The 14256-nt window shown below is 45.3% G+C and overlaps 1 protein-coding gene across 3 annotated transcripts in view; it reads right to left on the reverse strand.

The window, feature by feature from the left end:
* The window catches only part of myh11a (myosin, heavy chain 11a, smooth muscle), a 38183-nt gene that overhangs the window by 2401 nt on the left and 21526 nt on the right, over positions 1 to 14256 (reverse strand). For 2 of the 3 annotated variants that reach the window (XM_072683251.1, XM_072683250.1), the window contains 25 exons: positions 13834 to 14027; positions 13590 to 13711; positions 13384 to 13453; positions 12719 to 12879; positions 12518 to 12626; positions 12045 to 12176; positions 10990 to 11196; positions 10753 to 10890; positions 10501 to 10624; positions 10120 to 10291; positions 7235 to 7447; positions 6894 to 7038; positions 6421 to 6627; positions 5874 to 5978; positions 5627 to 5779; positions 5291 to 5539; positions 4947 to 5159; positions 4374 to 4586; positions 3934 to 4095; positions 3452 to 3580; positions 3285 to 3373; positions 2691 to 2814; positions 2222 to 2430; positions 1959 to 2067; positions 1453 to 1625 (listed from right to left, as the gene is read on the reverse strand). In XM_072683251.1, coding sequence (XP_072539352.1) covers positions 1453 to 1625; positions 1959 to 2067; positions 2222 to 2430; positions 2691 to 2814; positions 3285 to 3373; positions 3452 to 3580; positions 3934 to 4095; positions 4374 to 4586; positions 4947 to 5159; positions 5291 to 5539; positions 5627 to 5779; positions 5874 to 5978; positions 6421 to 6627; positions 6894 to 7038; positions 7235 to 7447; positions 10120 to 10291; positions 10501 to 10624; positions 10753 to 10890; positions 10990 to 11196; positions 12045 to 12176; positions 12518 to 12626; positions 12719 to 12879; positions 13384 to 13453; positions 13590 to 13711; positions 13834 to 14027 — 3922 coding nt within the window. Of the gene's footprint in view, positions 1 to 1138; positions 1172 to 1452; positions 1626 to 1958; positions 2068 to 2221; positions 2431 to 2690; positions 2815 to 3284; positions 3374 to 3451; positions 3581 to 3933; positions 4096 to 4373; positions 4587 to 4946; positions 5160 to 5290; positions 5540 to 5626; positions 5780 to 5873; positions 5979 to 6420; positions 6628 to 6893; positions 7039 to 7234; positions 7448 to 10119; positions 10292 to 10500; positions 10625 to 10752; positions 10891 to 10989; positions 11197 to 12044; positions 12177 to 12517; positions 12627 to 12718; positions 12880 to 13383; positions 13454 to 13589; positions 13712 to 13833; positions 14028 to 14256 lie in introns of all 3 variants that reach the window. The other variant, XM_072683252.1, reaches the window with a different exon arrangement.

Below are 14256 nucleotides of genomic sequence, written 5' to 3' on the forward strand. Positions count from 1 at the left end.
CAGTCTAATCACACTGACCTCAGCTCTACTGATAGTCTAACCACACTGACCTCAGCTCTACTGATACTCTAATCACACTGACCTCAAATATTCTGATAGTCTAATCACACTGACCTCAGCTCTACTGATACTCTAATCACACTGACCTCAAATATTCTGATAGTCTAATCACACTGACCTCAGCTCTACTGATAGTCTAATCACACTGACCTCAGCTCTACTGATAGTCTAATCACACTGACCTCAACTCTACTGATAGTCTAATCACACTGACCTCAAATATCCTGATAGTCTAATCACACTGACCTCAAATATACTGATAGTCTAATCACACTGACCTCAGCTCTACTAATACTCTAATCACACTGACCTCAAATATTCTGATAGTCTAATCACACTGACCTCAACTCTACTGATAGTCTAATCACACTGACCTCAGCTCTACTGATACTCTAATCATACTGACCTCAACTCTACTAATACTCCAATCACACTGACCTCAGCTCTACTGATAGTCTAATCACACTGACCTCAAATATACTGATAGTCTAATCACACTGACCTCAGCTCTACTAATACTCTAATCACACTGACCTCAAATATTCTGATAGTCTAATCACACTGACCTCAACTCTACTGATACACTAATCACACTGACCTCAACTCTACTGATAGTCTAATCACACTGACCTCAGCTCTACTAATACTCTAATCACACTGACCTCAGCTCTACTGATAGTCTAATCACACTGACCTCAACTCTACTGATAGTCTAATCACACTGACCTCAAATATTCTGATAGTCTAATCACACTGACCTCAGCTCTACTGATACTCTAATCACACTGACCTCAGTTCTACTGATAGTCTAATCACACTGACCTCAAATATTCTGATAGTCTAATCACTCTGACCTCAACTCTACTGACAGTCTAATCACACTGACCTCAGCTCTACTGATACTCTAATCACACTGACCTCAACTCTACATGTGTGTGTTTTGGTGTACTGGTTTCCTCATCAACCATATTTCACTCTGAAAGGAAAATGAAGGCAGTCAGAATGAGATGTTTTGAAGCTGGTGAAATTAAAGATATGAGAAGAAGGCCATGTTGGTAGTTGCTAAGTCCACAGGTACCTGCACGGTCATTGTGTAGGTTCAGGGTTGCCTCTGTAATTAATACACACACACACAGTGTTTTCCTTCCACTTCCACAAACCAGTGCTCCCATTAACCTGATTAAACTGTAAACTCAGTCATCAGTTTCAGACCGGTTCTTCTGAACAGATAAGAAACAGGTAAACTGCTTTCAGAACATGGGTACAGATTTCCAGTGAGGCACGTGTCTAACTTCATAAGCTATCTTAACAAGCTGAGTGACCGCTCCAGGCTCCTCTTTCCATTAGCTGAGCTGACCCTTCATTAGTGTTAGAGTTAGCGCTGAGCTGCACCTGAGTTTGCTTTTGAGGGAGTTGACCTCTCGGCTCATGACGTCGTTGGCCTCTGTGGCCTCATCCAGCTCCCTCTGCAGCTTCCTGCGGGCGGCCGTGATGCGCTGAGACTCTTCCTCACTCTCCTCCAACTGACGCTTCAGCTGCTTCACACGGGCGTTGGCCTTATCCGCCTAAACACACACACAAAATGACATGTTACACAAATCAGTTTCTAAATTAACCATAGACTCACTGGTACCCCCAACATCACTGTACTGTTCAGTTTGTTAATCCTCACTAAACGCTGTTCCTCACTAAAATCAGTCCCCCACTAAAGGCTGTATGATCACATTAACAGGGGAATCCAATGCTTCACCTTTTCATTTTAATTTGAAGTCAAAGTCAGTGTGCATTTGAACTCTTCTGGTAAAATGATATTAATGTGTAAAACTCCAGTCTGACTACAGCACCTCAACTTCCACTCAGGTATCAGTGTGTTATTGAAATATGAGTGTGAGGGAGACCTGATCTTTGTACTGCTCTGCTTGCTTCCTCTCGTCCTCCACCTGGATCACCAGGTCCTTCAGCTTCTTCTCTTTCTGGCGCATCGTTTTAGCTGAGGCCTGCTTCTCCCTGTTTACAGCAGTAAACAAACCATCACCAGATCATCCACAACCACGTCCAACACACTGCTGCTGGCAGCTGGAACTAATTCCTGGGGTGGATTTGTAAGTTCCGGACCTGAATTTGCCACCACTGGATAACATGCTTTTGTCTCACCCCTCACCTGTTCTCCTGCTCCAGTTGCTCCTCCAGTTGAGCAACCTTGGCCTCCAGGGCGGCGATAGAGGACTTAAACTTGGATTTGACCTGGTTCTCCATCTCCTGCAGTTTGGCCTTCAGGTCTTTGTTCTGCCTCTCCAGCTGCTGCCGGGCACTCTCGTTCTTCTGTGAGGTGGAGCGCTCAGTCTGCAGCTCGTTGGTCAGCTGGTCAACCTGCAGGATGGAAAAAACGGAAGGTTCTGGTAGTGGTGAGGATCACAGCAAGGGCTGAATTATTAAAAGTCACACTTCAGCAACATGAAAATTAACAAAAATACAGATAAAATTCAAGTTTCAGGGGCTGAGACTGTTTTCACTGTGCATCTTCCCTCCATTAAACAGATACAACACACCTAGCCCCAGTGCTGATTGGTGGGTATAAGCTGTGTGTGTAAGGGGTGAAGCTGAATGATAGTAATGATGGTGAGGATGACCTGCTGTGCGCTCTTCCTCAGACGGTCATTCAGCATCTCCAAGTTGCCCTGCTCCTCCTCCAGCTCCTCCTCCAGCTGAGAAATCTTGGCCTCCAGACGTCGTTTCTCATCACTCAGCGCTGACCTACAGCAACAAGGCAGTTAGCTCCTCCCTCGCGCCGCAGGGTTACTCTCATTTATCTCTGTTCTAACATCTGACTGAGATCAACAGTATGGTTCTGTTTCTACCACAGCAGGAATGCTAATCCCCTTAACCCACTGAACTGCTAGCTGGGTTCCTGTAAATCAGAACGCAGAGATTCGTTCAGTTTAGCTCTGAAAGACTGACTGTGTGTAAACAGAGTGGAGGACTATCCAGAGCTTATTTCTTAGCTACAGAAGCGACACATAGAGCAGGTTCTGATACCAACAAAATGAATCAACTGAATCAAACAATTGATTCATTTAGGCAGACCGATGGAATGAACTGGTTCAGAAAACTGAAACTAATTCAGAGCAGAGTTCAGATCATTTACTCATTATTTTGAGCTCAGAAACGAATCATTTATGTTCATTTGCATAGTAATGTTTTACCACTATGTTGGGGATACTCACTTTCCAGACGTGTTGCTCGCCAACTCATCAGCCAGTTCATCACGCTCTGCTTCGGCCTGCTTCTTCGCTCTCTCTGCTGCTGCCAGGTCCTACAGACCAACACCTTCAGTTGCTGATCTTCACAGAAAATGATTTTTTTTATGTGAAATGTTTCTTTGGAGCTTTACCTCCTGTAGCTGCATGAGCTCAGCCTCCAGGTTCTTGGCCTTCCGCTCGTTATCCTTTGCAGTGGACATCACTTCCTCTCTGGCTGCCCGGGCTTCGTCCAGTTCCCTCTGGAAGTCCTTCATCTGGGCCTGCAGGGTCAAAAAGAGTCAGGTATTAAGAATTAAAGCATGTTTTTAGCATTGGAACAATAAACATTATTAGTAAATTATTTATTATTTAATAACTAAAGTTTCTTAATTTTTTATGAAAACCAGTCTGAAACCAGTTTCTGATTAAAAAGTTAATCACACTGATTAATTACTGATATAAAATAATAATCATTGTTAAAAAGGATATAAATGATTCCGAACTTTTGAACGGGAGTGTAGATGTTTGATGATGAACTGATGATGTCAGTGGTGGTCAGTAAACATCTGACTGGAAGGAGAGCGGGGTGTTTTGTGAGGGCAGTGGGGTTTGCAGGGTTCAGGGTTCTGCTGACCTGGAGTTTGCGCAGCTGTTTGATGGCCTCATCTCTGCCCTTGTTGGCTGTGTCGATCTGACCCTCCAGGTCCTTCATGTCTCCCTCCATCTTCTTCTTTGAGGCGGCCAGTGCGGCTCTCTGCTTCCGCTCGTCCTCAAGCTCCGTCTCCAGCTCGCGCACCTGCAGGAGGAGTGTATCAGGTTCTGGTCAGGAGTGTATCGTTAGGGTTCTGGTCAGGGGTGTATCGGTCAGGTTCTGGTCAGGGGTATATTGAGCAGGTTCTGGTCAGGGGTGTATCGGGCAGGTTCTGGTCAGGGGTGTATCGGGCAGGTTCTGGTCAGGGGTGTGTCGGACAGGTTCTGGTCAAGGGTGCATCCAGTAGGTTCTGGTCAGGGGTGCATCCGGTAGGTTCTGGTCAAGGGTGCATCCGGTAGGTTCTGGTCAGGGGTGTATCTCACCTGTTTGAAAAGCTGCTTCCTCTTCTCCTCTCCCTGCTCGTCTCGGCCCTGCAGGTCTCGCTCAAACTGTGCTTTCAGAGCCTGCATGTTGACCTCCAGACGCAGCTTAGCGTCCTCCGCCGCCTGCAGCTCGTCCTCCAGCTCCTCCAGCTGAGTCTTCATCTCCTCCACCTGAGCCTCCAGACCACGCTTAGACTTCTCCAGTTCATGAACCTGCAGTGATGAGGTCAGACAGAAGCATACAGCTGGTAAGATGTGAGTTAGTGGTGAAGTCTGAGATCTGAGTGGTGTGTGTGTGTGTGCACGTGTGTGTGTGAGTTTGGTTTACAACTGCAGTTATATTAGAGTTTCTGTAGTTGAATACAGTGCTGTTCCACATCAGAAAAGTGCATCTGCAGTATTTATAAAAGATTCATTTTTACTGGGGGTTCAGGATCTGCTCTCCCACAGCATATCGTGTGGAGTTCACAGCATACCGTCCTGGGATCTGTTTTACTTTATTTATAATTTTGTTTTTTATATATATATTGTCTGTCTGAAATGCCGTCGTCTGTAGATCAGTGAAGTTCTTACGTTCTTGCCCACATCATCTTTGGAGCTGACCAGGTCCTCCATCTCCGCTCTGAGGGCTTTATTCGCTCTCTCCAGCTCCTCTCGGGAGTCCTGCGCCTCCTCCAGTGCCCGGGCTAACGACAGTGTCTTCGTCTCCTTTTCCCGTGCCTCTGCCTCTGCCCGATCCCGCTCATCAGCATACTTACTGGAGATACTCTTCTCCTCCGCCAGCATCTACACACACACGCACACACACACACACACACCCCACTCAGCCTGTGGCGAGTGTCTCTGCTGTTCTCATCTGGAAACAAGGAAATAATGTATCCAGAACTAAAGCCCTTATGACGAAGAAGAAAGTCTACCTGGTCAAACTTCTTCTGCTTCTTCTCCAGGTTGGACACCAGCTGTCTCTGGTTGTCCAAGTCCATCAGGATGTCCTCCAGCTCCTGCTGCAGGCGGTTCTTTGTCTTCTCCAGCTTATCATAGGCAGCTGCTTTCTCTTCAAACTGGGTGTTGGACGCCTCCAGATCTCTCTGCAGACGCTTCTTTCCCTCCTCCAGAAGCTCCACGTTCCCGGACATCTCCTCCAGCTTCTTCTTAAAGTCTGAGAGCTGACAGTTCCTCTCTCAGTCAAGTTCTGACTGTCTTTAACAACAGAGTTAAACATGTAGACTGTAGGGGGCGTGTCTAAGCGGTACCTGTATGTTGAGGGTGGAGACGTGCCTCTCCACGTTCCTCTTGGCCTCTGTCTCCTCCTCCAGCTGCTCCTGAAGGCTGTTCCTCTCGTCCTCCATCTGACGCAGTTTAGTGGAAAACTGCAGCTTCTGCCTCGTCTCCTCTGCCAGCAGCTCCTGAGGTCAAAGTTCAACACCATACTCACAAAATGAGCATAATGATTCATGAACAATGTGTGTGTGTGTGTGTGTGTGTAAAAGAAGAGCGTACCTGTGTGTCTTGGACCTGAGAGGTGAGACTGGCCACGTCTTTGTTCAGTTTGATGTTCTTCCCCTCGGCTTCATTCAGGAGATTCGTTACACTCTCCAGCTCCACCTGCAGGACAACACCACACCTCTGTTCTGTCCACACAAACCACCCTCAGCAGCTACGCTCCATCGCAGCACTCACACACACTTATCACAAGGGGTTTACACACCTTCAGCTGAACAGTCACGTCCTCAAAAATATAGAAATCTCAATTATTTAACTGGAAAAGTGCATTTCAAGAAATGGTTGTGCAGCAAAAGTGGTTCTCAATCCACAGATTTCCGTGGCTGCTGCTTTACAAAGCGGAACCCTAGTGAAGCAGTAAATCCAGGATCTACTTCAGGATCATCAGGACAGCTGTCCCTCCGGCCATTACCTACATCGTCAGACCAATCACTGACGGAGTCATTAGCGTGGCTCCGCCCTGTGTGTGAGGCACTCAGTAAGACAGTAAAGCGAAGTGAGTGAAGTGAGTGAAGTGAATCGCTCTAATTGGTCGGTGACTCACTGTGATTTTGGACACTCTGTCTCCGAGCTCCGCCTTCTGCTTCTCACTGTCTGTGAAGCGCGCCTGCAGGTCAGTCAGCTGACCCTCCACCTTCTTCCTCTTGTGCTCCACATCCTGCTTGGACTGTGTCAGCGAGCGGATCTCCACAGTCATCTCCGACGTATCCTTTTCCAGAGCCTGCTTAGCCTTCTCCAAGTTAGCCTTCACCTAAACACACACACACGGTTCACACTTCTTCTGAAGCCCCGGTCCAACCCATGTTGCGTGATCTGAATGTTCCATCTGTACGTGGGATTCTGAGTATCAGGAATAGATGTGGATAGATCACACCACACAAACATTCAAACCTGAATCAGATCTGATTTCAAATATTTTCTTGTGTGTGTGTGTGTGTGTGTGTGTGTGTGTGTGTGTGTATGTGTGTGCGTGTGTGTGTGTGTGTGTGTGTGTGTGTGTGTGTGTGTGTGTTTTACCCTCTTGGCCTGCTCCAGTTGCTCAGTGAGCTCCTCCACAGCCTGGGTGTGTTTCTGTCTCATCTCCTGAACCTGAGCCTCGTGGGTGCGGCTCTCCTCCTCCATTGCCTTCTTCAGCAGAGTGACCTCCTGCTCCCGCTTTGCCCTGCACACACACACACACACACACACACACACACACAGTATTACAATAAAGCAACAGTTCAGCCAATATTATATTCCCTGTTAGTCTGATATCTGTGAGGACGGGCTGAAGCTCTCCAGCAGCAGCGTCTGTTCCGGTTGCAGTCCCACCTGCTCAGATGAGCTTGTTTAGTAATTCGTGTTCTGGGTGTGCTGACCTGAGCTCCTGCTGCGTCGCCGTAGTGTCCAGCGTGTCCTCCAGCTCAGACTTGAGTGCCTCCAGCTCCTCCCCAAGGTCCCTTTTGGTTTTCTCAGCTTTGTTTCGAGCGGCGCGCTCCGACTCCAGGTCCTCCTGCAGGTCTGAGATCACGCCCTCCAGCTCTCGGATCTTCTTCAGAGCATTGTTTTTCTGAGCCGTCTCGTCCTCCAGCCTAGGAGACAGAGGGAAACACTCAATCACTAACACCTTCAACACGATCTCAGACCTGACCTCTCTTTTGAGGGACGCTGTGTTAACCAGCACTGCATGATGTAGAGAAAATCCTACTGTTTTGATTACATCACTATACATCACTGCTTTTCACTATACATCACTATACATCACTGCTTTTCACTATATATCACTGCTTTTCACTATACATCACTATACATTACTGCTTTTCACTATACATCACTGCTTTTCACTATACATCACTATACATTACTGCTTTTCACTATACATCACTGCTTTTCACTATACATCACTATACATCACTGCTTTTCACTATACATCACTGCTTTTCACTATACATCACTACATTACTGCTTTTCACTATACATCACTGCTTTTCACTATACATCACTATACATCACTGCACTTCACTATACATCACTATACATTACTGCTTTTCACTATACATCACTGCTTTTCACTATACATCACTATACATTACTGCTTTTCACTATACATCACTGCTTTTCACTATACATCACTATACATTACTGCTTTTCACTATACATCACTGCTTTTCACTATACATCACTATACATTACTGCTTTTCACTATACATCACTGCTTTTCACTATACATCACTATACATCACTGCTTTTCACTATATATCACTGCTTTTCACTATACATCACTATACATTACTGCTTTTCACTATACATCACTGCTTTTCACTATACATCACTATACATTACTGCTTTTCACTATACATCACTGCTTTTCACTATACATCACTATATATCACTGCTTTTCACTATACATCACTATACATCACTGCTTTTCACTATACATCACTGCTTTTCACTATACATCACTATACATCACTGCTTTTCACTATACATCACTATACATTACTGCTTTTCACTATACATCACTGCTTTTCACTATACATCACTATACATTACTGCTTTTCACTATACATCACTGCTTTTCACTATACATCACTATACATCACTGCTTTTCACTATACATCACTATACATCACTGCTTTTCACTATACATCACTGCTTTTCACTATACATCACTGCTTTTCACTATACATCACTATACATCACTGCTTTTCACTATACATCACTATATATCACTGCTTTTCACTATACATCACTGCTTTTCACTATACATCACTATACATCACTGCTTTTCACTATACATCACTATACATCACTGCTTTTCACTATACATCACTGCTTTTCACTATACAACACTATATATCACTGCTTTTCACTATACATCACTGCTTTTCACTATACATCACTATACATCACTGCTTTTCACTATACATCACTATACATCACTGCTTTTCACTATACATCACTGCTTTTCACTATACATCACTATACATCACTGCTTTTCACTATACATCACTGCACTTCACTATACATCACTGCTTTTCACTATACATCACTATACATCACTGCTTTTCACTATACATCACTGCACTTCACTATACATCACTGCACTTCACTATACATCACTGCACTTCACTACACATCACTGCTTTTCACTATACATCACTGCACTTCATTATACATCACTGCTTTTCACTATACATCACTGCATATCATTACTATACATCACTGCTTTTCACTATACATTACTGCACTTCACTATACAGTGCAGTGGTGGCTCAGCGGTTAGAGCGCTGTGTCTATCGATATCGATAACAGGGTTGTGGGTTCGATTCCCGGGCTCGGCAAGCTGCCACTGTTGGGTCCTTGAGCAAGGCCCTTTACCCTCTCTGCTCCCCGGGCACTGGAGTTGGCTGCCCACCGCTCTGGGTGTGTGTGTGTACTCACTGCCCCTAACACATGTGTGTGTGTGAGTGTGTGTTCACTACCAGATGGGTTAAATGCGGAGGACACATTTCGCTGTACAGTCCACACTGTACAGTGACAAATACGTGCACCTTTACCTTTACCTTTATACATCACTGCTTTTCACTATACATCACTGCATATCATTACTATACATCACTGCATATCATTATACATCACTATACATCACTGCACTTCACTATACATCACTACACATCACTGCACTTCACTATACATCACTACACATCACTGTGCATCACTATACATCACTATACATCACTGCACTTCACTATACATCACTACACATCACTGTGCATCACTATACATCACTATACATCACTGCACTTCACTATACTATATATCACTACACATCACTGCACTTCACTATACATCACTACACATCACTGCACTTCACTATACATCACTACACATCACTGCACTTCACTATACATCACTACACATCACTGTGCATCACTATACATCACTATACATCACTATACATCACTGCACTTCACTATACTATATATCACTATACATCACTATACTATACATCACTATACATCACTGCACTTCACTATACATCACTATATATCACTGCACTTCACTATACATCACTATACTATACATCACTGCACTTCACTATACATCACTACACATCACTGTGCATCACTATACATCACTGCGTATCACTGCACATCACTATATTATATATCACTATACATCACTATACTATACATCACTATACATCACTATACTATTTTCTGTGTGAGTGTGTGTGTGTGTGTGTACATGTATGTGTTACCTTGCGAGAGCAGCCTGTAGCTCCTCCTCTTTCTTGGCCAGCTGGGCCTTCAGCTCGGCTATTTGAGCCTGAAGGTCAGCGATCTGCTCCTGAAGGTCATTAGACTCCGCCTCCAACTTCCGCTTTGCTTTATCCAACTCCTGCCGAGTCTTCTCCTCCTTCTTCAGCCGCACTGTGGACCGGCACACACACACACACACACACAAAAAGTCTGCTATTAATAAATGCTGTCATAACTGCGCACATAACTAGAGAGAATCAGCACAGAGAACTCCATCAGAACTTTTCACCTTTACATATTCACAAAGCATTCCTGAAGGCTTAATTATGGTGTGTGTTTATAAAGGCTTTATTACACAGTGTTTATTGGCTTCTACTGACCCTCCAGTTCAGAGATCATGGACTCGTGTTTGTTCTTGAGTTTGGTCAGATTTTTGGATTTCTCCTCCTCTTCAGCCAGATTAGCACTGAAATCAGCCACTCGCTCTTCCAGAAGCTTCCTTTCCTGCTCCCACACACACACACACACACACACACACACACACACACACACACACACCATATATCAAACACTACAGAACAAAACCCAACCAGGATATATGACGATGGTTGTTGTAGTGGTCTTTATCTGACCTTCAGCAGTTTGTTGTTGTGGTCCTCCATCACTAAAATATCGTCCTCCAGCTTCTTGATTTTCCCTTCGCAGGTCACCTTCTCCAGCTGCAGTTTCTGCCGGGCGTCCTCCTCCTCCTCCAGATGTTCCTCCAACTCCTGGAAACAGAACAGATGAACCAAAACATTATGACCGCTCCCAGAAGAGATGATGGTGCAGATGAAGATGTGGGAAATCTGTTAGATGGTGTAGCCCACCTGGATCTGCTGCTGCATCTTCTTCTTCTCCACCTGCATGGCGGCACTGCGGTCCTCCTCCTCCTCCAGCCGTGCCTCCATCTCATGCAGGATCTCTTCCAGCTCCTGCTTCTTTGCCGCTAAACGCACCCGCATTTCCTCAGCCTCAGCATACAGCTCCGTCTCCGCCTGCAGCTGCTCCTGTAGAGCGTTACGCTCCTCCACCAGCTAGAGTGAGCGAGATACAGAGAGAGAGAGAGAGAGAGAGAGAGAGAGAGAGAGAGTGTGTGAGTATGTGAGTGTGTGTGTGTGTGAGAGAGAGTGTGTGAGTATGTGAGTGTGTGTGTGTGAGAGAGAGAGAGTGTGTGTGAGTATGTGAGTGTGTGTGTGTGAGAGAGAAAGAGAGTGTGTGAGTATGTGAGTATGTGAGAGAGAGAGTGTGTGTGTGTATGTGAGTGTGTGTGTGTGTGTGTGTGAGAGAGAGTGTGTGAGTATGTGAGTGTGTGTGTGTGTGTGTGTGAGAGAGAGTGTGTGTGAGTATGTGAGTGTGTGTGTGTGAGAGAGAGAGAGAGTGTGTGAGTATGTGAGTGTGTGTGTGTGTATGTGAGAGAGAGTGTGTGTGTGTGTGTATGTGAGTGTGTGTGTGTGTGTGAGAGAGAAAGAGTGTGTGTGTGAGTATGTGAGTGTGTGTGTGTGTGTGAGAGAGAGAGAGAGTGTGTGTGTGAGTATGTGAGTGTGTGTGTGTGTGAGAGAGAGTGTGTGTGTGTGTGAGTATGTGAGTGTGTGTGTGTGAGAGAGAGAGAGAGTGTGTGAGTATGTGAGTGTGTGTGTGTGTATGTGAGAGAGAGTGTGTGTGTGTGTGTATGTGAGTGTGTGTGTGTGTGAGAGAGAGAGAGTGTGTGTGTGAGTATGTGAGTGTGTGTGTGTGTGTGAGAGAGAGAGAGAGTGTGTGTGTGAGTATGTGAGTGTGTGTGTGTGTGAGAGAGAGTGTGTGTGTGTGAGTATGTGAGTGTGTGTGTGTGTGTGAGAGAGAGTGTGTGTAAGAAAGTGTGTGAGAGTGTGAGAGTGAGAAGTACCTGTGCCTGTTTCAGTGTGATATCCTTTAGCTCTGTTTCAAATTTCTGGGCGGATTCTTTAGCTTTATGAAGTTCCTCCTCCTTCAGACTTAACTCCTCCTCCTGACGGGTCACCTGCAGCAGAGGCTTCACCTGCAACAGATAAACACACACACACACACTGAGCTAGAACAGAATTCTGGTTCTTCTTAAGGAGCAGCCTGATTGATCACAGAGCTGCAGTCGACCAGCTGAGATCTGTGGGAGCTTTGGTTGGTTTTGTCCAGTGTGTGTTAGCACTGTTAGCCTAGCATCTCCCATTGTAAACTACAAAAGGTCACAGAAACTGAATGTGCCTCGGCTGATCGACTGAATCTAAGGTCAGTGACCAATAATCAGTCAAATCTAGAAAGTAAAAATCCACGCCAGGCAGTGGGAACTAAATCCTGGGTGGATTCTTACTGTCTGGACCTGGACTTTCTGGACTGGCTGACCTTGGTGAAGAGTCTCCACCACTGCCAGTTCCTGAGTTTGAGGTACGCAGCGCAGTTCCTCTGGATCACCCTCATAGCAGTCAGCTGCTGCTGCCGCTTAGCGAACGCCCTGCAGGAACACACACACACACACACACTCAGTGTACTCAGGTGTGTAAGAGAGTGAGTACAGGTGTCACACTGTGTAAAAGCTGTTCTCACTTTCTGGCGAGGAAACCTCTAGCCTGGGCCTGGAAGGCAATGATGATGACTGTGATCTTCAGGTCCCGCTCCTCCTCTAGCTGAGCCAGAACTCCGGTCCGGAAAAAGATCTTACTCTGCCCAATCCGGTACAGGTTAGGGTCCAGATCCAGGTGCTTAATCTGCAGAGCGACATTAAAGTAAGAGAGAAAGACTTAACGATGTAACAGCCACACACTGTCAGTACATCACATGGTCAGTACTACAGTCAGTACTGCGATCAGTACTACAGACAGTACTGTGATCAGTACTACAGTCAGTACTACAGACAGTACTACAGTCAGTACTGTGATCAGTACTACAGTCAGTACTACAGTCAGTACTACAGTCAGTACTGCGATCAGTACTACAGACAGTACTGTGATCAGTACTACAGTCAGTACTACAGACAGTACTACAGTCAGTACTGTGATCAGTACTACAGTCAGTACTACAGTCAGTACTACAGTCAGTACTGTGATCAGTACTACAGTCAGTACTACAGTCAGTACTACAGTCAGTACTGTGATCAGTACTACAGTCAGTACTACAGTCAGTACTACAGTCAGTACTGCGATCAGTACTACAGTCAGTACTGCGATCAGTACTACAGACAGTACTGCGATCAGTAACAGTGGCGTACTTACCATTAGTATGCAGGCCTGTTTGCCATCCATGAAGCCTTTAGGAATGGCGTTCGCTGCCAGGATCTCATATCTGAGTTTAATATCATATAAAGCTTCATTTAATCATTAATTACAGATTAATCATCAACTGTGTTTAATTGCAGATTGATTATCAACTGTGTAGTGTTGTGTAGGTGTTAGTTTGGTCAGCGCTGAGCGTGACTGACCGCTGTCTGAACTCCTGGAAGACGATCCTGTTGGGGAAGCCCTGTCTGCAGATCCTAATTCCTTCCAGCACTCCATTACACCTCAGCTGCTCCAAAACCAGGTTGGCATCCAGCTTACCAGCCTACACACACACACACACAATAGAAAGACAACGGTATATAAAGCCGGACTGTTTGGGTAATTTATCTGGGAACAAAATGCTGCAGTACAGCCTCAGGATTGTGAATTCCCCAGAAGACACACCCTCTTCTCGTGATTGGGAATAATGCAGCGGACGAAGTTGGGCTGTGTGTTGTGCAGGGTGGTCATCAGCTTGGCCAGGGATTCTTTGTAGAGCTGTCCGACTGTACGGAACATCCCTTTTTTCGTCTTGGAGGAACTTGGCATGGAGCTGTCGGACATCTTTGCAATCGTCTCCAACCCAACGACACGATCCACTGAAAGAAACCGATAAACAAATACAATAAATATCAAATGATCAAAACATCAATATTAATCAACAACCAGCACCAACCAGGACACCATCAGGCCATCAGAGGTTTAATTGAAAAAAGATAAATACGATATAAATATTTTATAGTTATTAATGAACCAGCAGTTCAGATCAGCACTCTCACTATTAATACTGTCCATTATGACACTATAAGGTTGGTCGTATAGTCCACT

Source organism: Salminus brasiliensis, chromosome 7 (genome assembly GCF_030463535.1).
Source record: "Salminus brasiliensis chromosome 7, fSalBra1.hap2, whole genome shotgun sequence".
Lineage (NCBI taxonomy): Eukaryota > Metazoa > Chordata > Actinopteri > Characiformes > Bryconidae > Salminus > Salminus brasiliensis.